Here is a 26,653-nt window from a genome sequence, read left to right as displayed (position 1 = left end):
TAGTTCAAGGTCATGTGAAGGATAATTCTTCTCGTGAATATTAAGTTTCCTTGAAGCATAGGCAATAACTTTCCCATTTTGCATAAGCACACATCCTAACCCAATTCTTGAGGTATCGCAATAAATAACAAAACTATCCATCCCTTCCGGCATAATCAACACCGGAGCAAAAGTAAGTTTGTCCTTTAACTCTTAAAAACTTTTCTCATAAGCTTCAGACCATATGAATTTAGCTTTCTTTTGAGTTAATGTTGTCAATGGAGAGGCAACGGAAGAAAACCCTTCAACAAACCTTCTGTAATAACCAGCCAAACCCAAGAAACTCCTAATATCCAAAGGGGATAGAGGTATGGGCCAACTTTTGACCACATCTGTCTTATTAGGATCTACCTCAATACTCTTACTTGAAACAATCTGCCTTAGAAAAGCCACGAACCTTAACCAAAACTCAAATTTGCTAAACTTTGCAAAGAGTTGTTATTCCTTAAGGATTTGCAACACAATCCTCAATTGATTGATGTGGTCATCCTCACTTCTTGAATAAATCAATATATTATTAATGAACATAATCACGAACATTTCCAGGTATTGTCTAAACACCCTATTCATCAAATCCATAAAAGGGACTAGAGCATTGGTCAAACCAAAAGACATCACAAAAAAACTCAAATTGTCTATATCAGGTTCTAAAAGCCGTTTTTGGAATATCATCTTCCTTCACCCTCAATTGGTGACAACCCGATCGGAGGTCAATCTTAGAAAAGTAACTTGCTCCTTGGAGTTGGTCAAACAAATCATCTATCCTTGGAAGAAGATACTTATTCTTAATTGTAACCTTCTTCAATTTCTGGTAGTCTATACACATTCAGAGGTAACGTCCTTCTTTCTAACAAACAAAACTGGAGCACCACATGGAGATATACTCTGTCAGATGAAACCCTTATCCAACAAGTCTTTCAATTGCTCTTTCAATTCCTTAAGTTTTGCCGGAGTCATTCTTTAAGGAGGAATAGAAATAAGTTGTGTATCTAGGAGAAGGTCAATACTGAAGTATATTTCTCTTTTGGGAGAAATACCGGGTAGATCATCTAGAAACACTTCCGGAAACTCATTCACAACGGGGATCGACTCAAGAGTAGGGGTTTTGGAATCCACATCCCTCACCCTAACTAAATGGTAGATGCAACCTTTAGAAATCATCTTTCTAGTTTTCAGAAAAGAAACAAACTGGCCCTTAGGCATAGAATTTCCCCCCTTCCATTCTACGATAAGCTCATTCAAAAATTGAAACTTGACTACACGGGTTCTACAATCAATAGAAGCATAACATGAGTACATCCAATCCATACCAAGGATAACATCAAAATCTAACATATCAAGCTCTACCAAATCAACAAGTGTAACTTTATGGGATAAGGAGACGGGACATCTTCTATAGACCCTCTTAGCCACAACAAAATCACCAACAGGGGTAGAGACAGAAAAATGATCTAACAACACATCTGGGAGAACATCAGATCTCATAGCCACATATGGCATCACAAAAGACAAGGTAGCATCGGGATCAAGTAAAGCATAAACATCAAGTTCGAAGACTTTCAATATACCGGTAACCACATAGGGAGAACCCTCTTGTACACCACGAGTCTGAAGTGCATAAAACTTGTTTTGCTTAGGAGCATTTGAACCGAACCACTTGGACCGAATGAAGGATGGGTTTGAGCCCTACAATGATTTTCTCCTTTATTATTAGCAGTTGTAGGACAATCTCTTATCTTGTGGTCCATCTTACCACAACCAAAATAAGCATTGGATCTGCTAGACATTTGCCCTCATACTCTTCCACACTTAGCACATTAGGCAACAGAGACCCACTACCATTTCCTCATTGAGGCTTAGGGTTAGACACCCTCTCATTGTTGGATCTTGGAGGAGTATTAGAGGAACCTTGCCCGGAAAACCTTTGTCGAAACCTTGAACGACCACGTCCACCGGACTTAGAGTGAGAAGAGTTACCATCATCGGTTCTTGCCCTCTTTAATTCCCTAGACTTCTCCTTAAGTTTTTCATCTTCTATTTGTTGAGCATGAACCATAAGGGGAGAAATATCCATGTCATGGACAAGCATAACGGTACGACATTCTTTCATAACCAATTCGGACACTCCAGAAACGAACTTGCTCATTCTTGCCCGTCTGCTACTATAAAAGGAGCATACCTTTACAACTGAGTGAACCTCAAAGAATATTATTTCACACTAATGTTCCCTTGTCGGAGGTTAATAAAATCAAGCACCTTATCCTTCCTCATATCTAGAGGAAAAACCTATCAAGGAAAGCGGACTTGAACTTTTCCCAATCAAGAGGACCCACAACTTCTGGTCTTATTTCCTTCTATTGGTTGTACCAAATTTGAGCAACACCCTTAAGTTGATAAGCGGCCAATTTCGCCTTTTCCACCAGCGTCACTCTTATAATAGCCAGTACTGTGTAAACCTTGTCAATGAACACTTGAGGATCTTCCTCAACCTTGGAACCATAGAATTCTGGAGGATTCATCCTAGTGAAGTCCCTCACTCTAGATATCGTCGTACCCATAATTTAGTTCATGGGGACCACAACCTCCCTATTGGCTTGGTCTATCACTGCTTAAGCCAACACTTGAAAAGCAGTCCTAAACTCCGGATTAGTCACTTGCTCGGCCAAAGGGTAAACCAAATCTTGAGAAGCTTTTTGACTCGCATTCTCTCCCTCGTTCCTTCTTGCAAATGCTCTTCGAGTAGTTATATCTTGTAAACCATCGGGTAAGGATTTAGGGGGAAACATTATAGAGTCAAAATCTATCATACGACTTAAAGTGAAGAAAGAAGTGAAGTTTTATAAGCATCTTGTAGTCATTCCTAAATGTGGCGCGCTTCACACTTATGAACAAGACTCTACTTGAAGTGGTTTTGAGACATCCTAGAACCATTCTAAATCTTGTGCTCTAATTATCAAGTTTGTTATGACCCAGGGTTACCCCCTAGATGTAGCATGACGTACAAGACATCGAGAGGCCTCATACCAGCCACTTATCTTTCATAGTTAAGATAATAGAAATCGACGAGATTTAAAACATTTTCAACATAATCAAAGTCTTTCATTTTAAAGCAAAAGTCTAATACACTTGTCTCAAAATCCATCTAATATAATAAAATCTCAGGACACAGCCCGTACAACAATGTTCAATTAAATAAAATAAAAGAACATAAGAAAAGTAGTGGCCAAATCCTCGGATGATATGAGGACTCACCAATCTTCAACCTTTCCTCTACTATAGATCCTAGCCACGGGGATGAAAATCGGGAACGCTAGAACCTACATTTGGATTAAAAAATGTAGGCAATAGTATGTGTTAGTACAAGAATGTACTAAATATGACAGATTGCATAAATATAACATAACATAAATCGTTAGACAACATAAGTCATAAAGCATAATCAATGCACATAATAGACCATCATAACATATGAGAGGTACTTCTTGAAGTAACCTCAAATCATCCTTAGTCAAGACTTGGGTAACTGCCTCTAGTCTTACAAATCATGGAAGGAAAACTCAAGCAATAATTTAGGATCATGGGTAGTCACCTCTTGTCTAACTTACATTATAGGAACGTGGGTAGTCGTCTCTTGTTCAACTTCAGGGAATAAGGGTGATTCCTCTTATTCTATTCTAAGCTATATGGGTAATCACCTTTTATCCTTCTTACTTGGAGGTCATGAATAATCGCCTCTGGCCTCACCAATTTCATAGTCTTTTAACTTTAGATTCATTTTAGGTGAGAAATCATTTCAACCTAGAATCATTCAATGTGAGAAAGCCCTTCACATTCATACATAAGAAATCATGTGGGAAAATCCCTTCCACAACAATCATATCAACAATCAATAATTAACACATAAGTTTCACTCAAAGCAATTCTTATCGTAAATCATCACATATGCTTCAATATCAAAGCAATTCATATTGTATCTTATCAATCCTATAAGAATACACATAAATCCTTAAATTTTCATTTCATAGAATAAAACCCACTTTTATCAATTTCTTCTTAGAAATATGGGTTAGGCATGGGTACATGGAGAGTAGTGCCAATTTCCGAGAATTAATTCGGATTCATATTGAAACGATCAACTACTGACGTCATCCATCTTGTGCGGAGACTGGTAGAGAAATATAGGAAAAAGAAGATGAACCTACATATGGTGTTCATTGACCTTGAAAAAGCATATGACAAAGTTTCGAGAGATGTAGATGTGCTGGGAGGCTAGAGGTGTCCCGATGGTTTATATTAGGGCGATAAAGGACAATGTACAATGGAGCCAAGACTCGGGCTACAATAGTGGAAAGAGACTTAGAGTACTTACCAGTTGAGATGGGGCTACATCATGTATCAATTTTTAACCCTTTCCTATTTGCCTTGGTGATGGATGAGTTGGCGCGGTCTATTCAAGAGGAGGTCTCATGGTGTATGTTATTTGCGTACGACAAAGTACTGATTGATGAGATGAACAAAGTTAATTCTAGGTCTCTAGAGTCCAAAGGGTTTAGGTTGAGCAGGACCAAAATGGAGTGCAAATTTAGTTTTGCACTGGATGAAGTAGACGTGTATGTGAGGCTTGACACCCAAACTATTCTTAAGAGAGAGAGTTTTTAAATAACTTTAATCTGTAATCCAGGAAAGTGGGGACATTGATGATGATATCACATATCACATTGGGGAGGCATGGATGAAATGGAGGCTTACCTCTAGGGTCTTGTATGATAAGAAGGTACCACCTAAAATTAAAGGTAGGTTCTACAGAGTGGTGGTTAGACCATCCCTGTTGTATGGACCGAGTGTTAGCTAGTCAAAACCTCTCATGTTCAAAAGATGCATGTTGCAGGGCTGAGGATATTGAGACGAATGTGTGGGCACACTAGGAGCTACAAGATTAGAAATGAGGTTATCCAGGAGAAGGTGAGAGTGACCTCGGTGACGGACAAGATGAGGGAAGCAAGACTGAGAAGGTTTGGGCATGTGATGAGGAGGTGTGCAGAGAGGAGGTGCGAGAGGCTGGTTGTAGGGTGTACGCGGAGAGATAGAGAAGTAGAATTAGACCGATTAAGTATTAAGGAGAGTGATTAAACAGAACATTGACATGAATCTTTATAGGAAGAAGTGGAGGTCGCCTATACAGTTAGAAGGTTAGTAGGGTTAGTGTGTTGTCTTACCTGCGAGCGTTTAGGCATGTTGGTACCTATCGTAGTACTAGTCGTACACTTGTAGTTCATACTTGTGGTGTCTATCATCTTGTGTTGTTTATTGGTTTTGATTACCATACTATTTTGTTGTTATTGCTTTTCTTGTCGACTGTACACTGCTTATCTTATTTCATTACTATGCTTTCTTCATTGGTTTCTTCATCATTTTCTTCTTCTATTACTTGGGTTTGTCACACTTTAGTCGGGCATCTTTCCAAAACAGCCTATCTGCCTGCACGAGGTAGTGGTAAGGTTGGCGTACACTTTACCATCCCCAAACCCACTTAGTGGAATTTCACTAGGAATCTTGTTGTTCTTGTTGTAAGAATGAATGCACCATAAAAAGTATTGATGCCTTGTTGTAGTGATATTCAATATGATTTTTAAAATGATTTTTTTTGTAGTTGAATTCATATCTGCAAAATATTGTTTTGGAATGATATACAAATAAGAATTAGTATGTGCAAAACATTGTTTTGGATTAATTGTAAAAGGGAAAAAACAAGAAATAGGATGGGAAAACCAAACCTAGAGCAATAATTCTTGCATTGTGGACATATTAAACTAATCCACCTGTTGCCGGAATCTTTGTAGCTCACTATCTTAGTTGGCTGGCTCCCTGTATTAAACAGCAGCACATTAGGTTGGTTTGAGGAAATTGATTTATAAGCCAAAATGATGAAGTTCATTCTTTGTTTTTAAGCCAAAATGATAAATAATGTAAATTCTCGATTGATTCAAACCAAGGCATTTAGAATGAATGTGGAGAATACGTTTGTGTCAAACTGCATGCTCTGACGAAGTTCATTTTTTGTTACTTGCAGGATCTTATCACGAATCAGCCATAAGATGGCCGAAGTTTCTTGCATTAGATCAGTAGATACCATCAACGATTGTGTAAAGACGGGGAAGTTAGATAGTTCGACCAAGGATCAATTACAATATGCTAAATATCTACTACATCGTTTATGGAGTTATCTCTATGTTCTGAAGGAGGTAAACTCTCAGTATAGGGTATGTGCGCAGCTTAAGCCCTTAATTGATGAAGCCTGTAATGGATTTTATAGGATACTTTCTCTTTTGAAGAATCAAGGCCTGACAAGTGAGACAGTCAAAATGATTTCAGAGGTGATGAAAATGATTAAACCTGAGATTTTTGCTGAGCGAATTATCAGTCCTTCCAAGCAATCAACATCATCATCTACCCGTATGATCACTATGGATATGGTGAACCTCATCTCAAGTATTTGCCATGGTCTTTCTTATCTGACTGGCTTTGCAATTGAGGAAACTTTAGTAAAGTTAAAACATCTGGGAGTCTTCCTCAAGTTTACCGCAAAGCGGTGCAATATTGAACATGAGAAAATGAAGGATCTCTTCACCCTTGCTGAGGACATAACTGAAACTGCAGTTTACCTATCTATCATGAGTTGGGAGACGTATGACCAGCGCTTGGCACGTGTGTCAGCGCTGGAGTGTCCTACTAGGGATAGATATAGAGTGATGCATGGTCCTGACTTCGAGTCCAACATTTCAAAATTGGTGGAAAGGATAAACCCTATTAGGCCTGAATGGAGGAAGTTTTATATCAGTGTCCTGAAAGCATCACATTCGTCAGTTCCAAAAGCTACACTGATGCATGGTAGTCTTAAGAATCTATCACATGATCTTGATCTTGCTCAGAAGTTTACTGAGTCTATCATATACGATCTGGAAAAGCTGAAAAGTCATGATGCCAGTTTGAATGTTGCTTTTTCCGATAGATTTGAATGGCTCCAAGATGGACTTCTTCACCTCTCTGAATTTCACATGATACTAGATCGCCACAAAGGCATTCAGCGACAAGCCTTGAGTTCATTGCTCTCATTTCTGGAAGTTCTGGCCATAGAGGCAGCAATGGCAATCTACTCCTTGTGTGACATGGACTTAGAGAACAATATTGCTGAAGTAGGCCATATGTTTCTTCCTTTGCAAGTGAAGTTTAATTATCTCAAGGTAGAGATCAGTCTGTTTCAAAAACTAAGGTTACCAGAGTCCCAGATGGACTGCTTTCAGGAAGAATTGACTTCCATGAAAACGTTCCTCATGGATTCATTGGACAAGTGCAAAGTGCAGACTCAGCTAACTGATGTCTTGACCTTAGTTCTATCTTTCATTAATTCTTTTTCTTGCGATCCGGAGGATGGAGAATTAGCCAGGAAAATTAATCTCTTTCATTTTCAATTACATCTTAAATTTAAGTTTATTAGGGAAGCAATTTGTCCCTTCATTTCTGCATCATCAACACCAGTTCTTCCTGTGATATATCCGTTGAACTTTCTTCCTACTTATGTTGAGGCCATCAGTTCTTATTTCACCATGCTTAAATCCTCAAAGACATCGCCCTCCGCTGGTAGCCCGACGATGGATGAGGTTTTCATGGGGTTTCATGAATATATTTTTGAAAATCTGCTACTAAAGGTTGAAGCAGATCTGGAACTTACTGATACAGATAAAGTTAAAAGGTTTTACCACAGGTTGATGCCCTTGGTAACACTTGTTGTTGATCCCCCAATGCAGTACATTGAATGCAAGAAGCAAAATGGTCTCTTGACAAAAATTGGAACTTTAGCGATTGAGGCTGAAGCTGCTATCCGCTTATCGTATGAGGATGCTTTGGACAGAAGCAAAAGTAGGAAAGTCGGTCTTTTGCTTCAAATTTTGACTGCATCTTTCATGCTAATCAAGTGTGAGGGGAAGTTGATGGATCAACTAAAGCACAAATCTGTTCTTGAAACTGAATTTTTGGATCTTTTGGCAAATGCTAATGAAGAGATTATTTTCCTTAGAGGCTTTCTCATGGATCTTCTCAGACAACACACGAAAAAGCTTGACAAATCGGATGATCTCTTAATGCATGCTGAAGCGGCTTCCCACAAGTTTAGCACTTGTAGTTATGAAAGTTTTGTGGATGGAAGCAGCACAGGGGAAATATCTGATTTCCTACAGGAGACCGAGTTTGTCGAGGTAGATGCATCACATGTATTGTCCTTAGTTCTATCTGTGGCCACTGAAGCACACTCATTCATTACTTCTCTTTCTCGTGATTCAGAGGAAAGAGAATTGATGAGTAAAATTAATCTCTTGCACTTTCAATTGCTTCTTAAGTTTAAGTTTATTAAGGCAGCGATTCGGCAGATTTGTCCATCCTTTTCTGCATCATCAACACCAGATCATCATGTGATATATCCGCTGAACTTTCTTCCTACTTACTTTGAGGTCATTGATTCTTATTTCACAAAGTTGAAATCCTCTTCTGTCAGCCCGAAGATGGACGAGGTTTTGCTAAGGTTTCATGAATATATTTTTGAATATCTGCTACTAAAGGATGAAGCTGATCTGAAACTTACTGATTCAGATAAGCTCAAAAGGTTTTACCACAGTTTGCTGCTCTTGGTAACACTCCTTGTTGAACCCCCAATTCAGTACATTGAATGCAAGAAGCAAAATAATCTCTTGTCGGAAATTGGAACTTTAGCGATTGAGGCCGAAGCTGCTATCCGTTTATCATATGAGGATTCTTCGCAAAGCAACAAGAGTAGGAAGGTCAATCTTTTGCTTCAACTTTTAACCATGGCTTTTATGCTAATCAAGTGTGAGGGGAAGTTGACGGATCAACTAAAGCACAAAGCCATTCTTGAAACTGAATTTCTGAATCTGGTGGAAAATGCTTATGAGGAGCTTATTTTCCTTAGAGTCTTTCTCATTGATCTTCTTGGGAAACAGACGATAGAGCTTAACAAATCAGATGGTCTCTTAATGCATGCTGAAGTGGCTGCCCACAAGGCAACATTAATTAGTACTTGTAGTTTTAAAAGTTTCGTGGATGGAAGCAGCTCTGCGGATACGAGTCTTTCATTATCCGACTTCCTAAAAGAGACCAAGTCTGTCAATGCAGAGATTAGAGAAGTTTGCTTTCAGTTGCTGGATGAATCAGCCTCCTATATCACTGTGACAGATCTGAAATGTCTTATCAACATGTTATTGGACATGCTGAACCATCTGCATTCTAGGGGTGACGTGATCCCGGTCGTGAGGAATCAAATCCCAGTAGTTCAAGAGAAACTGGAGTTTCTTGCTGATATCTTAAAGCCGTGCGATATGCATACAGAACTCAAAGACCTTATGGAACGTGTTCAAAATGTTGCCTATGGGGAAAAGTATGTCATTTTCTTCTCTGTCAGTGGTGATAGTCGTGCTTGGTTCCACCTGTTATATCTCTACGATGTCAAACAAGTGTTTAATTTTGTTGAGGCAGAGGTCAAAACTATTACTTCTGAATTTCGTGAAGTGACAGGGCTTAACTTCCCCAAGACCAATGGATTAGGATTTCTCAATTGTTTCTTGGGAAAGTTGGAGGAGCTGTTACACTCTAAGCTTGACCTAATTACCAAACTGAAGCCTCAGATTGTATTAGTCAAGGAGGGATTATTGATTCTAAGATCATTTTTCGATCATACGGAAGAAACCTATGATGAGCATGATGAAATTTGTGGTCTTATAATCAGTGCTACTGAAATGGCATACAAAGCCGAGTATGTCATTGACACTTGTTTGGCCTGTTCTTACTCACTGATGTACAAAGCTTATTGGATATCTGAAGTTGTTGAGAATATCAAGCTTGTCAACAAAGATGTTGGTGAGAACCTAAAAAGAGAGGAGATTGATGTGAACCGCGTTGTAAAAGGTTCCGCTTATATTGTACCATCATTATCAGCTAATACTTCAGCAGCAAATGAAGAAATGGTGGGGTTTCAAGATGTGATGGACAAATTAAAGAAGCAACTTCTTGGAGGATCGCATCAGCTGGATGTTATCTCGATATTTGGTATGCCTGGAAATGGTAAAACCACTCTTGCAAAGAAGATTTACAATGATCCCACAGTTGTCTCTCACTTTGATGTTCGTGCTATGTGTCATGTGACTCAAGTATATTCATGGAGAGATTTGTTGCTTACTATTTTGAATGATGTTCTTGAGCCTGCTGATCGCACCAAAAAAGGAGATGATGAGTTAGCTACTGAGCTGCGTCGTGTTCTATTGACCAAGAGATTCTTAATTTTCATTGATGATGTGTGGGATAAAACAGCATGGGACTATTTGAACATGTGTTTTCAAGGTTCTCAGAATAGGAGTAGAATTATTCTGACAACGAGGCTGTATGAGGTTGCCCGTTATGCTAAATGTAACAGTGAGCCCCATCGTCTGCGTTTACTCACAGATGATGAGAGCTGGAAGTTACTACAGGAAGAGTTGTTTCATGGTCAAAGCTTCCCATGTGAACTCGGAGATGTGGGATTACGAATAGCGAAAAGGTGTGGAGGGCTGCCTCTCTCAATTGTCTTAGTAGCTGGTGTTCTCAAAGAGAAAAAGAAGAAAGCAGATTTCTGGAAAGAAGTAGAAGAAAGTCTTAGTTCACACAACATTGGGAGCTCAGAAGAGAGCATGTCTATAATTGGATTCAGTTACAAGAATTTACCAAACCATCTAAAACCGTGTTTTCTCTATTTTGGAGGATTTTTGAGGGGCAAGGATATTCCAGTCTCGAAATTGTCACGAGTGTGGTTAGCAGAAGGAATTGTTGAAGACAGTAAGGAAAAAGGATCAGAAGATGCTGCCCAAGATTACCTGAAAGATCTTATTAGAAAAAATTTGGTAACGGATATGGAGAAGAGATCCAATGGAAAATTGAAAACCTGTCGTGTTCATGATTTGTTGCATCAATTCTGTGTGGAAAAGGCCAAGCAAGATAATTTCCTCTTCTGGATACATAGGTACAAAAAATTATATCGATTTTACTTTGATAACCTTCATCACAATTCTCATTTTCATGTTTTTTCTTTGAACAGAGGCCATGGTGTGGATTCCATTTCTTATCCTGAAAAGCCCGAGATATACCGCTTGTCTATATATTCTAAATGGGATGACTTTGCTCAGTGGCAGCAGGCTGGATCAAGTGTTCGTTCTTTGCTATTCAATGCCAGCAGTGATGATTATTACCCTTCAATGGCACGTGATATCTCCTTCATCATTAACAGATTCAAACTTGTTAAGGTGTTGAATTTGGAATCCATCAACATAGGTGATACCTTTCCTAATGAATTAAAATCTCTAATTCATATGAGGTACTTCACTGTTCGAACATCTGCTGATTCTATTCCTTCATCCGTATCTGATCTTTGGAATCTTGAAACTTTTGTGGTTAACGGATTGCATAGAGTGTTGAAGTTACCATGTTCACTTTTCAAGATGTTTAAATTGAGGCATGTACATGTAAATAGGCGTGCTTCATTCAGTCTGCACGATAACATGTGTGAGTCACAATTAGTTAATTTGGAGACCTTTTCCACTCCATGTCTCTCCCCTGGTGAAGATGCAGAGAAGATATTGAGAAGCATGCCAAATTTGAGAAAGCTGAGATGCATAGTTGAGGGATTATTGGGTTATTCAACTAAAGGAAGCGCTGTTCGTTTTCCTAGATTAGACTTTCTACATCAGCTTGAATCTCTGAAGCTGATTTCCTACAGTTATCCAACTAAACATCCTCACGAATTCAATTTCCCCTTAAATCTGAGGGAATTGACTTTGTCAAATTTTCGTCTACCTTGGACACAAATTTTGACAGTTGGCAAACTTCCCAACTTGGAGATTCTAAAGTTACTTTTCCGAGCCTTTGAAGGGGCTGAATGGGAAGTGAAAGATTCAGATTTCCCTAAACTCAAATACTTAAAATTGGACAACCTCAACATTGCAGAGTGGTCTGTCATGGACGATGCTTTTCCTAAGCTTGAATGTTTAGTGTTAACGAAATGCAAGCGGCTTGAGAAAATCCCTTGTCATTTTGAGGATGTTGCATCTCTAGAAAGCATTGAAGTAAACTGGTGCAGCTGGTCTGTTGCCAATTCAGCCCAGGAATTTCAAACAACACAACATGAAGATATGGCAAATTATGCGTTCAGAGTTACAATACAACCTCCAGATTGGGACACAAGATCATCTCATTGACTCTTATCCGGTATGTTCTTTCCATTTTCCTGTTTCACCATATTTGTTAGTATTATACTTGTTTTGGTTACCAAAAAGAATATTTTTTTATTCATTTTAGGCTTGTGTAAACAGAAAGACAGAGCATGGCCTCAGCTCGGGGGATTTTCAGCAAGAAGTGAAGTGTTTGAATGTCAACATTGATTTGTTATAATTGTTACTGGTTATCAAACAACTTACTGTTTAGAAATTTATGTTTCTTCAAGTGTTTGAATAAATTGCAGACTTGATTTATGATGTAACTTTATGAGCAAGAGCCCGTGTAATATTTTCTGAATCTGCTGGAATTTTTGCAAATTTGAAATGACTATTGTTTCTACCGTTGAGAAATTTATGTTAGTGTTACGTATCCTGAAGACCCGATTACTTAGAGAACTGCTTTTCTTCAGTTCCAAAGAAAGCTATTACTGTAATGTAGATTAAAAAAATGGAATAGTTGTAATGACAAGGTTAAATCCCGCATTTCTTAGAGAACTGCTTTTCTTCAGAAGATTAGGTGTTTTTCTCAATGCAAATTACGTATCCTCCATACAAGAAAAGCATGGATTGGACCACTAATACATGTAGCACAATTGGCAACTTCAAGATTTCATGTTGTTAGAATGATTCTACTTCCATTATTGACATCATGAAAGCAAGGCCTTCTGTGCTACAAAGAGCTTCATTCATGGGCTTGATGAAAAGGTATATCTTGATGCTATTCTATTACTTACAAGGCAAAAAAAAAATTCTTCAGCTTTAGATTGCAAAATATCTGCCAATGACTACATTACGTGCTAAAACGTTCAAGTTGGTTTATTGCAGACAAGTGCATCTTTGAAGTTAACAGTCTTGAACCCCAAGGGCCGAATTTGGATTATGGTTGCTGGTGGAGAAGCTAGTGTCATCTATGCAGATACTGAACATATCTATCCGCAGAAATTGTTATTCGATGATAACTTCTTTGATTATATATTCTATTGTTTAAACTTGTCATTTTACCTTAACAGGTAGGTGATCTTGGATATGCTTCTGAGGTTGGCAACTATGCAGAGTACAGTTGTCCACATATTTCACTTAGACACCTCAATTAAGCCTTGTACCTATTGAACACCTCTACTACTTTGAATTGATACCAATGGAGCACTTTTTGCTTATTGTTAGGTGTTAAATAGGAAGAAAGGAGAGAAGCACGTTTTATTGAATTGGAAACAAGTAGGAATTGGAAACGTGTAGGAAAGGGAGAAGTTAGTACCAAACACTCTCGTCGTCATTAAGCATTCGAAGATGAACTGGTCCACTAATAGATGTAGCACAATTGGCAACTTTCGTCATCATTCGAAGAATGATTCAACTTCTATTATTGGCATCATGGACACAAGGCCTTAAATAATCCCATACACTAGATTCCCCCACATCATCAACAAGAACAAAATATCTTTTGGAAAATAAAGTTCTACGAAGCACATCAGCTAATTCATCAGCATGTTTCTCTCTATGATCAGAGTCCTCACCGGTAAAGGACACGCCTTGTGAATGATGTGGTAGATAATCACTTTGATAGGCTCAACATTCCTCGGGAGATTTTAAGTCATTTTATTGACCACTTGTTTGGATGGTTGTTACGTATTGAAGAGAATGAGAAGAATAGTCTTTTATATTTGATACTCCCTTCATCTCAAATTGATTGAATTGTTGAGACATTTTCCATTTTCAAATTAACTTAATTGTTTAATATTCAAGACTACTTTTAAAATATTCTTCCAATTTTACCCTTTATTCTTCAGAATTTGAATTAGTGAGTATTACAATTAATGGTTAGTTATTTTAATCATAAATTTGACAATAATTAATAAGGGTAAAAATGAAAAGGGGAAATCACTTACCTGTATACTTTTTAAAAAATATTTACTATATTTGTCAACATTATTTTTTTAACCATATATGAAATTTTTGGCTGAATTAAATTAAATTCACTTCGTCCTTTCCATCTTTCGCTCCCAATTTTCTCTCGCCGCTGCAATTTTCTCTGTTGGTGCGATTTTCTCTCGCCACTTCTTACTCACAATTTTCTTCACAAATACGGCTATACTACCTTCAGAGATGTGTATTCAGTAATCAGTTTTCAGACAAATCAAGTCGAGCAGAGAGTTGAATTTGAAGTTTTTTGAAGTTTGAAAGGTTAGAAGCTTTAAATTTGATTGCATGTCTTAGTTACTTGTTTAATTCATGCTTAATTATGTATCTCGGCTATACTAACCTTCAGCGATGTGTATTCAGTGATCAATTTCGAGATGAATCAAGTTCGGGCAAAGAGTTGAGTTTGAAATTTTTTGAAGTTTGAAAGGTTAGAAGGTTTAAATTCGATTGCATGTCATTAGTTACTTGCTTAATTCAAGATTAATTCTCTTTCTCGGCTATACTAACCTTCAACGATGTGTATTCAGTGATTAATTTCGAGATAAATCAAGTTCGGGCAGAGAGTTGAGTTTGAAATTTTTTGAAGTTTGAAAGGTTAGAAGGTTTAAATTCGATTTCATGTCATTCGTTACTTGCTTAATTCAAGCTTAATTCACTCTTCTAATTCAACTTTAATACACTTTTAATACAAATTTAATTCATTTTTGCAGTTTGTTGGTTGATTTGTTATGATTTGATGACTTGTTTAAATTCTTTCTTAATTCACTCTTCTGATTGATTTTCTTGGTTAATTCATAATAGATTCAAGTTTAATTCAATCTATAGAACACTCTCTCATCGTTTTCTTAGTTATTTGTTTAAATTTTTTTCTTAATTCACTCTTCTAATTCAAGTTTAATACATTGTAATACACTTTTAATACAAGTTTAATTCATTTTTGCAGTTTGTTGGTTGATTTGTTATGAGTTGATGACTTGTTTAAATTCTTTCTTAATTCACTCTTCTGATTGATTTTCTTGGTTAATTCATAATAGATTCAAGTTTAATACATTGTAATACACTTTTAATACAAGTTTAATTCATTTTTGCAGTTTGTTGGTTGATTTGTTATGATTTGACGACTTGTTTAAATTATTTCTTAATTCACTCTTCTGATTGATTTTTTTGGTTAATTCATAATAGATTCAAGTTTAATTCAATCTATAGAACACTCTCTCATCGTTTCCTTAGTTATTTGTTTAAATTTTTTTCTTAATTCACTCTTCTAATTCAACTTTAATACATTGTAATACACTTTTAATACAAGAACACTCCCTTGTCCTTCCCTTGTGCACACTATTCCTTTGCCATTTTGGTGCTTGTGCTTGCACTACAATTTGGATATCAACAGGCACTGGCAGGGGAGTTGTTGAGTCTGTCATCTCTAGTCATCTGTTTTATGTGGTATGAGTTTGGCTTCTGGCACTTTAACTGTTAACTTATTTTTGTGCTTGCCTTCTGGCACTTTAGCTTTTAGTCCAGATTCTTATGTTTTGCAATGATCCAACTAGTGAGGACTCTTATGGGTGTGGATATCTGGTATGTACTCCCTCAGTTCTGGAACTTTTCACACCCCAATAAAAATGCTCATCTATCTTTTGTTTTCTTGCTGCTCATCTTTGTGGCTTCCATTTTCTTTTTGCTTATCACACCAGTTTGAGTTTTGTGTGTTGGAAGGATGTATATACTCCCCCATAGACTTTTATATAATAGTATTAATATCTCCCAGAAACATTGACATTGTACATTTGCTGAACTGAACAATAATTGAATTAGATACAGTTGTAAAGGCTAACCTAAGAATTCATTACATAAGCAATGAAAAATAGACTAATCTGCACACTTTTTAATAATGTACAGAAAAAAAATATGACTAATCTGGCTGTGCTGCTTTACTTCAATGGACGATGGGATCCTAGCAACAAATATACTAATTACTTGGCAGATGGTGTGTTGATAAATACGGAATCAAACTTTGCCACCCTCGTTTCTATAATTGCTACTCAATTGTCAATAGACACATCAACAAGTAAAGTTGAAATCAGATATAAAATTGATGAAAGGTCTCATCCAATTCAAATTCATAATGGTATGGGGGTAAAAGTATATGTTGAAACCAAAAAGGAACATCGAGATATGGCAAGATACCCTTTGTGTGTCGCAACAACTGAACCAGTCAACTTGGAGACTAATTCTACACTCATTCCACTATTATGTTCAGACACTTCAGAAGATATAAGGGTTATCACAATTCATACTTCTCTAATACATTTAATGGTATTGGTGAAGCAATAGGGTTAATTGGCTTTGGATCATGTGAGGAAGTTGATGAGCTAGAAGAATTAGCACCAGGCATCATTGTTAATCCCAATCACTCTTTATTTGAGAAAGATCAAGTGTATAAGAATAAATATGTCCTCACCAGTGCACTAAAAAGACATTCCATTCTTAAGAATTTTCAATTCAAGACAACAAGATCAAGCTCAATCAGGTAAGACCTAAATTCAAGTCACTTTAAATTATTGATTGTATATTAATTTTTTTTCAACAGCTATTCGATACAGTGCTTAGGTGAAAACTGTAGTTGGAGTTTACGAGCTTCAAGCTTGAACAAATCTCAAATGTTCAAAGATTAGAGAATTTGAAAGTGAACACACATGTTTGTTGCTACATAATTCATTATCGGAAAGGCAAGCAACTAAGAGTGTTGTTGGGAGTATTATTGTCGGTAAATGTGCTAAACCAGATGTTATTTACACACCAAAAGATATACAACGTGACATGTTAGCTGAATATGGTGTGCAACTCACATATATGCAAGCATGGAGAGCTAAAGAAGCAGCTCTTGAATTAGTCTGGGGTGATCCAATTCAATCATATGCAAAGTTGCCAAGCTACTTTCACATACTAAAGGCAACTTACCCTGGTTCCCATATAAGATTGCATAAATCATAGGATGACCGTTTTCTATATGCGTTTGTAGCTTTGTTCACCTCGATAAAAGGATGGGAATATTGTAGACCAATTGTAGTTGTTGATGGAACTTTCTTAAAATGAACATACAAAGGGACACTACTAACCGCTAATACCTTAGATGCAGCAGGTGAGACTTTCAAATATGATAGTATTTTCTATATTGAATTTCTGAACTATGAATTAAAAATGAATTATAATTGCAGTAAAAATGTATTAAAATTGTATTAAACAAATTGTACATGGTGCAGGGAGTATACTGCCACTTGCTTATGCCATTGTTGATTCAGAGAAAAATGCATCTTGGAGGTGGTTTTTTGAGCAATTCAGAGACGCATTCGGTCAAAGATTAGAGATGTGTATCGTTTCCGATAGGCATGCAAGCATTATTAAGGCAGCTTCGAGAGTCTATGATGAAGTACCTCATTTTGCGTGTATGTGGCACTTACTGCAAAACATAATGAAAAACTTCAAAAAAAGTCAGCAAAGGGTCACTGAGTTGTTCTACTCTATGGCAAAAACATACACCATGACAGAATTTAATCAATGTATGACAATAGTTGAGAAAATAGATAAGAGGATCAAAGATTACTTGCTGAACATTGGATACAACAAATGGTCGCGTGTGCATGCTGAAGTAAACAGAACTTGGATGATAACGTCAAATATAGCAGAATCAGTCAATTCAAGAACAAGACATGCCAAAGTTCTTACAGTCTTACACCTCTTGGAATTCATGAGACAACTTGTCCAGAAATGGAATAACAATAACAGATCAAAGGCGACATTTTCAGGTTTTCACCTTGGGAAAAAGTATGAAAATATATTGCGGCGCAATAAAACTGCATCAGAGAAATTAAGGGTATGCTTGATCTGTAAATTATTTTTGCTAATATTTTTTCTTCTGATTCATATCTAACATCTCTCTTGATTATATTTTTTTCTTTTCATAGGTTGTAGAGACAAATAAATATGTGTATACGGTACTTGATGGTATTACACAATTCACAGTTTGTCTTCACCAACGTACATGCACATGTAGGAGATTTCAATTGGATGAGTTGCCATGTCCACATGCTTTGGCTGTTTTAACAATAAAGCACACTGGTTATGAGAAAATATTGCTCTGATTACTATACAAGAAAAAATTTATTGCTGACATATCAGTTTCAAATGGATTCCCTGCCAGATGAAAGCACATGGAACACACCAACACATGTTCTTGAAGAGGTTGTACTTCCACCTCATGGAAAGAGACCTCCGGGAAGACCAAAAAATAAAAGACATACACAACTGAGAGAAGATGAATTCAAGAAGGCGAAAATTACATGCAGCAACTATGGACAACAAGATCACAATAGGAAGACTTGCAAAAATGTTAGGCCTTATGATCAAGAATAAGAATAAGAATAAGAAATAAAATTTATTTTACCATGATTTTCTTGGTTAATTCATAATAGATTCAAGTTTAATTCAATCTATAGAACACTCTCTCGTCGTTTCCTTAGTTATTTGTTTCAATTTTTTTCTTAATTCACTCTTCTAATTCAACTTTAATACATTGTAATACACTTTTAATACAAGTTTAATTCATTTTTGCAGTTTGTTGGTTGATTTGTTATGATTTGACTACTTGTTTAAATTCTTTCTTAATTCACTCTTCTAATTCAACTTTAATACATTGTAATACACTTTAACTATTGATTACCTCAATGCTTAGTTTCCTTATTGATGTTGAATCTCTGTTGAAACACCCAAATACGAATTGGTACAATCTACACCTAATTATGAGATCCGCAAATACCCAAATACGAAAAAAAGAAACATCTTTCGTGCAAGCAAGTACCATTGCATGCCAGCACATATTTGTTCAATAAAAGCTAAGCAATCAGAAAGTGAAGAATAGACCAATATAGTTTTTCATAGCCATACTAACTACAAACTGTTTTTACACCATATAGTTTTCACAGTCATACTAACTAATACAACTATATTTCTTTATCTTTCCGGTCTATCATCTTCACTTTGAAGGTCACTCGCTTGCTTTCTTCTTGCATATTCCCATAATATAGCTCCAAATCTTTTTCGGAGAATGTCTGCCTTTACTTGTTGATTTAGAATATGTTGGCCATTACTTACAAACTCTGCAAATGCATCAACGAAAACTCCACAGTCCCTAAAAAATTCAATATAAAATTATTATCAAAATATCTACTTGATACAAAAAAGAATACCTATTTGATAATACTTACAGCGAGTCATCTTGTTGTCTGGGAACACCTTTAGTTATGAAATGAAACTCAATTTTGTCGAACTCATCTATCCCACTGTATTTCGGTGTTGCCTTCAATTCAGGACGCTCATCATAGAACTTGACCACACTCAAGTAATATGGTAAAACAATTGAAAGCATCTCAACAATATTTTTAACCTCAAAATTCACCCCATCCCTTGCCGAAAATGAATCCTATACCTCCAAAGACCTTTGCCCAATATCAAACATGACAAGAATCCAATGACAACCCTCTTTAATGTTTAGTGAAAAAAGAATATAATCCACTTTATCCCACGAAGTGCTTGCCAACAAACGACATCCACATATATATACCGGGCAATATCATCAGAATCTTTTACTTTATAGTTCTTCTTATTCTCATGAGCATCACAAAGTTGAAAGAAAGAAGTAGTAATTTTTGTCTTGAACACACAATCAGTAGCCGTAAATCGAACATTACTGTTGACTTCATATTTCCCTTTCTTTCTTAGATAATAGAAAATGACATCAATATGCTGCAAAAAATTAGAAATGAAATGTAAAAAAGAAATAGTCTCAAGAAACAAACATTCAATTAACCTCAAGAAACTCAGTAAGTGATATTGCAACACATAAGATTCACAAAATTTTCACAAGATTCAATTAATCTCCAAGAAGTTGTCAGTTAGTAAGTGTCAACCACTTATATATAAAATGTTGGGAAAGATAAACACGTGGATAGTAAGACGTTATCTTACACAAGGAGACTACAATTGGTGTAATGTGTTCTAACCTCTATCCAAGCATTCTGGTCACAAATATTTTTCTTAATTACCTAAAGAAGTGTTGAAAAACAAGGACATGTCGGAACAATAGGGAATTCATAGTGATTCAATTTGCTCACTATATAATATAGAATCTGAAACACATCAGCACCTATTCAGTCTAATGTGATTTGACATAAATTATTGAACTAGTTATCCATCAATAGGAGCAGCTAGCACAGGATACACTGAATAGCTGGAGTGGGCTACAATGCATGCTACAAGTAAAGCAATAGAAACTAAAGTGTATAAAATGACACAAGCAGTAGCAATAATCTACTTCATAAGGCAGGAGAGAAATTACAAAAAATTTCAACCCAAGGAACACAAAGGTGCTCACTAGACAAATCATTCAGGAAATTCAACAGCAGAGGTAGTATGACTCCTAGAATGTCAAGCGCTATGAATAACAAATATTGACGTCCAATGAAACTTTATACAACTAACCTCATCACACCATTCTTGTCTAGAATGTGCCAATTTGAAAAACCAGTGTCTTTCTGCTACATTACAAATACCTAACTCAAATGCTAGACTGATAACATTAAGAGCATCTGTATAAGGTTTCTTTCCCCTATCAAAACATAAAAAAATTACAACATAAATACTCAGAAACGGGACAGCAACAAATAAAAAAGAGGTAACTAAGGAAACTAAAGAAGAGTGAATTAAATAGTAACAAATTAACCAACAAACTTCAAAATGAATTACCTCTTCTTTGTACCCATATAAAGCCACTTAATGAATGAATCGATCAAATCCGATTCATTATCTCCTCCAGTTGCATATGAAAAAGGATGTTTTGTCTCAAAAAACTGACGTGTTACACATAAAGTTCCTCCAGATTCGAAATGTTGTGTGTAGGGAGATGTTATTAACTTTCCTGGATTTTTCTTTCTGCCACGTTTCTTCGGTGTCACTTTCTTTTTGTTTTGATCAACAGGGGCTCTTTTCTTTAGATAAGATTCTTCGGTCCTATTGATCTGAGAAAGATCTTCATCAAGAAAAATAAAATCATCAAGAGTATGCAAAGGTTTTTGACAATCCTCTGTTGCATCTGCATACAATAGACATATTGATTAATTTACAGTCAACAGATGCAACACTTATTTATGTTGGCTTTGTTGACTACATTACCATAAGGTTGCGCCCCAACTGTATTCACATCAGCAACCTCTTGGACTGTAAGCAAAGTAAATATTTTTATAATGTTATTAAAATAAAATGAAAGAAGTTTATTTGAAGTGAAGAAAATTAATACCATTTATATCAGCAACAACCTCTGACAAAACTTTTTCAATAGCAATTCCTGCAACATCTTCCTCTGTACATAACAAAAATATTTAAAATAAGATAGTTGAATTAACATATATGAAATATGTAATATATTTGTATAAAACCCTTCATTACCTATTTTACTCGATACTCTTTCAAAATTTTCAACGTCAGCAAATCTAACTGAAGTTTTAAGCACTTGAGATTCTTCATTTTGATTTGATCTCATAACATGAGCATCGTGCCCTCTTGATTCATTTACAGATGCATTAACATAGGGAGAGAATGTTGTATATGTAATTAACACATATTATAAGAAAAACATATTAAAAGTATATTATGACTATAACATAAATGTATTGAAAATATAAAGAAACCTCCATTGAAATCTAATCCACCCGAAAACGTCTCGCCAGCCTGCTTCTTAGATGGTTCCCTGACTTCTCTGATAACAGAGCTGCTACCACCATTCTTAGCAAACAACAAAGAAATATCCTCCAATAATTGTTTGTTATAATTCACCACAAATTCTTTGATTTGATTAAATCCTAAATCAATCTTCTCTTCAAGTGCTTTTTTATTTTCATTCACCTAGTAGATATTAAACCATAACACAAAAATTAAAATATAAAAGTTCTGGAAAAAAAGAGCCTAAAGTCAAGTTTGTATATACCTTTACAAGTTCTTTTCTCAATTCAATAACTTCATTGGTCAACATGTCTAGACCATGACTTGATCCTTTAGGCTCCAATTTCAAAATTTCAGCATTGTTATCACGAGGTTTAGGAAGCCTGAATTTAGATACTTCATCTTCACTAGCCACTATGTTCTCAAACTAAAAAACCAAATAAACAAAATAAAAATAGATATAGTAACTTGAGTAGAATTAAACAATGCCATAAAATGTATTAACTTTGTACAAATATCTTACTTTTTGTAGGCATGAAGAGACATTTCTCAATATATTTTTGCCATGGACTTTCGGCAATTGTCTTCCAATTCAAGATTCTTGGAATTGAGTTAGCAACCCGAATGGCTATATCTTCATCAACTTTTGAACAACACTCAAAAATTCAAATTTGAAGAGCAAGAGGCAAGCCACCCAATCTAAAGTATTTATGGGTTGACTTAAGCTTATGTCTCACAGAATCAGACAACTTTTTGTAGACATCTAAACCCACGGATATGAATTGAATTGTCCACTTTCCACAAGGTAAAAATCTCTATTACTAATTTGGTATTCGTTGTCCTCATATGAAAATAAAAAATCATTAATGAAGAAGAGAACAACCAATGAAACAGCTGAGTCATCATCTAGAAATTTTTTAGCTAGAAACAACACACGTAGATGACTCTTTGCAACAGTGATTTTTTCCGGAAAATAACTACTCAACAAACTACATTTAGAATCAGGAACATTGATAGAAGTGCCATCACTAACACAATTTAAGCCGGTAACTATTCCAAATTCTCTAAGACCAAAAAATAACTTTTTGTTATTTATTTCAATAGCAAACACATCATCCGGTGTGTGTTTTAACTCTCTATTTATAAGGCAATGAATAACTTGTAGTTGTGTGCTCGCTTTTGGAAGGTTAAGAAAGTAACCAAAACATGTATTCCTGAACAACTCAAGTTGTTTATCAGATAAAGATAGTTTGATTTGGTCGATGACACTATGATTAGTGTAAGATGACCACCTACTCGAAATATACACAACATCCGGATGTTTCCAGAATTTACGATCCTGCATATGTATTAAACATGAATTAAAAATATGTTACTACATACTAAAGTTGAATTAAAGATGAATTTCACATACTATGTATCAAAGCAAGGTAATAATCAATTGAATTAAAGATGAATTACACCGATGATCACTTTTGGTTCCAAAATCCAGACCCAGAACTTATCAACTTCAACACAAGCAGCCTAAATAATGATCTAGCTGTCATACACTTAAAGATCTATTTTATATCGAAAAACCAACTTCCAAAGCAATTTAAACCTACATTTCCACTTTATCCATTGGAACAAAACATTCGAGTGTGGGAGAAAAGATCAGATAGAACATGAAACAATGTTACTCCAAAATATATGATGTGTCCTCTCATTTACACATCTTTTCCATCTGTTTTCCAAATTAACACGAACAAGTGTTACCAGCTATTTGACAAGCTCCCACTAATTATAGACAAAACAATGGACAAAGAGGAGATATTTTGCAATTAAGTAAAACATAAATGTCAAATTCAAAGAGACTGCTAGCTTCCTGCTATAGCACTGCTCTTCATTGGAAGAGTATTGAAATAGTCATGTACATGATTCCCACACACCCTGCCTCCTTCAAATATATGATGAAACATTTGCTCATATGGCTTCCTGCCACTTTTTAAGAAGAACATTATGAGCCCGATATATAACCTCCTAATATATTCAAAACACTAGGACACTCAATCCCAAACTAGTTCGGGTCAGCACTCAGAATCCTATTTATCCCTCCCCTTTATTTAGGTGAACCTATTAATCAAACAAATGCAAAACCTGCTCTATTCACTTCCTGCCATTTCTTCAGATGACAATCCCTTAAACCTGAGATATAAAGTTACTAATAGATTCAAGATAGCAGGACTCAATCTCAAACTAGCTAGCATTGCAACACTATGCATCCTAACTTGATATCTCACATTCATATTTGAGTGTTTAAAAAAAATTATAGTACTACATACTAAAGTTGAATTTAAGATGAATTCCACATACTACATCTCAAAATCAAGGCAGTAATCAGTATACATCATTCCTAAAACAACAACTAACTAGGAAAAATACTATCACATACCGGATATCTACTCTCTGGTAGAATGACATTGTTGGGCAATCGATTTCGTGTTTTTGCATCCTTCACTGGCTTCTTCTTCTCCGGCCCATCTTTATTTTTCAATTTTTTTGATTGAAATTGAGGAGGTAAAACCTCAAAATCGTCATCACAGTCCACGATTTTCTTCGATGTAGATGTTAAATCAACGCATCTTTTTTTCAATTTCTTCACATTGTTCACCTCTTTAACTTGTTTTATGCTCCTTGTTCTACTTCTTGTTTGCTCCTTGTTCGGCTCACCCTTGTTTTGCTCACCCGATACTTGTGAGATTCCCAAACTAAAATTGGGACAGTCATTAACTTCATCAGTAGGAGATGAAACTTGACCCCTCATTCGACTCCTTCTATAAACTTTCTGATTCGAAGTACCAACATCACTAAGTATCCGCGGACTTCTTCTAGGCGATTTTCGTGCTCCTCCTTCTTCCATTAGAATTCTATGCTGAAAAATGGGGAAGAAAGAACAACAAAACCCTAAAATTTTCGGATAAAAGAGTAGAAAGAAAAGAGAGAGAGGATATGAGCGAATGGGCAACACTTTTTTTGCTTAGTTTAAAAATAACATGAAAAGGAACAAATTTTCTTTAAAATTGTTTTAAGTAACTATTGCTAAAAGTTGACAAAAATGGTAATAAATTAAAAGTATACTTAAAAACGGTAATTATTAAATAAAAGACCTTCACTTACTATGCCTAAATCTTCTTTTCTTAAAAGATGTGAAACACCTCAAATCCTCAATAATTCAATTAATTTGAAATGGAGGGAGTATCAAATATATGGAGGTCTTGAGCAATAAGAAAACAGGACCAGATGTCATTTAGCTCTTGCTTAAGAGATGTATGATACAACAACAATCTCAGCCATTCATCAGAAAATGGAGTGAATAGGCTAGGAGTTTTAGAGGAGCATGAATAAAAGAATTTAAAGCATCCTTGGAAGCTATTCTGTTTTAACTTGCCTCGAGCCAAGGAAACCCCAAAAGTTGACAACTTTATGAATAAAAAGGCAAAGGACTATATTCAAGAAAATAACACTGCATCCAGAGTTGTAGGATGAGATAATACAAAAATTTCTACAGCTTCGATCACATGAGATAATACAAAAGGAGCCAAGTAATTTTCTTGCCCGAAGCAAGAGCAATGACTAATTGGCTATATTCAGTTGTTACCCTTAACAAACCATTGCAAAAGACTTACTTGCAAAACCACATCATTAGGAAAGCAATATGTTCATCCTCCATTACATCTGACCTTGATAAACTCATCATAACATTTTTTTTTACTTTTCTAAGATGCAGCGGTACTTTTGTAATTGTTTCACTACTTGCACTTTAACTCCAACACAATCAACTATATCTGAAATAACCATACCTTGCTGATTATTGCAAACACCCGAAACATCCATTTGTTGTTGCTGCAGTATCTCTCCAGTAGGAACATGAGTTTAATTCCCTGATGTTGCCATAACGAAAGTATTTGGTTCTAAAATTATAATTTAGTAGGTTTGGAAATCGGTAATGTAGGTAGCTCCTTTCCCAACATATTCAACGACCTATATTCCTACGCTCCGTCCCTCAATATTAGGATGAGTTCCATTAGTAACAAGATCACTTTGAACAACTCAAACCACAATTCTATTTCCACCAGTTGTCCCTGCAACAATTGCCAAAGAATTATCCTTGTTCGAATTAATATTCCCAACCAATTGCTGCCCGTATTGTGATCACCTACAAGTTTTTCAATATTTCTTTTCCCAGCTCTCTTAGCATTCAAAAATCACGGGCATCTCCCTTTAATTGCTTCATATTGTTAGCCTTAGAATTAGGCTAGATAAGTGCAACATCTCACCCAACTTCATCACCTAATTGAGTACCTTGAGACAAGGTTTACCCCATATACAAGCGACATTTATTTTCTTCATGCCCTTTATGTTTACAATGAGTGCAATACAGTGGAAGATTATCATAGACAATTTTTTGATAATGTTTGATAATTTTACCCAATTCTTTCTCTAATATTTGTAGTCTTACACGATTTAGATGCTTATCTAGTAGGTCTAGGATTAACTTAACCCTAACAGTACTTGGCCCGATGCAATCTGTTGGAAAATATGTTCCAAGAACACAAAATTTATACGAAGAAGAA

General features: G+C 35.9%; 4 protein-coding genes across 4 annotated transcripts; 2 read left to right on the top strand and 2 right to left on the bottom strand.

Annotated features, from left to right (window-relative positions):
- Window positions 1-4,350: 4,350 nt before the first annotated feature.
- Window positions 4,351-12,340, top strand: LOC125868779 (uncharacterized). The gene is made up of 5 exons (XM_049549342.1): window positions 4,351-4,653; window positions 4,721-4,832; window positions 4,928-5,051; window positions 6,110-11,098; window positions 11,174-12,340. The coding sequence occupies exons 1-5, from the start codon at window positions 4,351-4,353 to the stop codon at window positions 12,327-12,329; spliced, it is 6,684 nt and encodes a 2,227-aa protein (XP_049405299.1). The 3' UTR covers window positions 12,330-12,340.
- A 5,294-nt stretch (window positions 12,341-17,634) lies between these two features.
- LOC125867965 (uncharacterized) lies at window positions 17,635-18,198 on the top strand. The gene has a single exon (XM_049548555.1). The coding sequence runs from the start codon at window positions 17,635-17,637 to the stop codon at window positions 18,196-18,198; it is 564 nt and encodes a 187-aa protein (XP_049404512.1).
- Window positions 18,199-19,434: 1,236 nt separating this feature from the next.
- LOC125867969 (uncharacterized) lies at window positions 19,435-24,843 on the bottom strand. Its single transcript, XM_049548561.1, has 2 exons — window positions 24,472-24,843; window positions 19,435-19,455 (listed from the first exon to the last, which is right to left on the bottom strand). The coding sequence occupies exons 1-2, from the start codon at window positions 24,841-24,843 to the stop codon at window positions 19,435-19,437; spliced, it is 393 nt and encodes a 130-aa protein (XP_049404518.1).
- LOC125867956 (uncharacterized) lies at window positions 19,815-22,576 on the bottom strand. The gene is made up of 9 exons (XM_049548545.1): window positions 22,553-22,576; window positions 22,306-22,467; window positions 22,010-22,223; window positions 21,768-21,920; window positions 21,619-21,681; window positions 21,495-21,539; window positions 21,069-21,414; window positions 20,805-20,931; window positions 19,815-20,069 (listed from the first exon to the last, which is right to left on the bottom strand). The coding sequence occupies exons 1-9, from the start codon at window positions 22,574-22,576 to the stop codon at window positions 19,815-19,817; spliced, it is 1,389 nt and encodes a 462-aa protein (XP_049404502.1).
- Window positions 24,844-26,653: the final 1,810 nt, after the last annotated feature.

The sequence above is a fragment of the Solanum stenotomum genome, chromosome 6 (assembly GCF_019186545.1).
Source record: "Solanum stenotomum isolate F172 chromosome 6, ASM1918654v1, whole genome shotgun sequence".
Lineage (NCBI taxonomy): Eukaryota > Viridiplantae > Streptophyta > Magnoliopsida > Solanales > Solanaceae > Solanum > Solanum stenotomum.
Note: the sequence above shows the minus strand (reverse complement) of the source record. Positions and strands in the feature narration are given on the sequence as shown.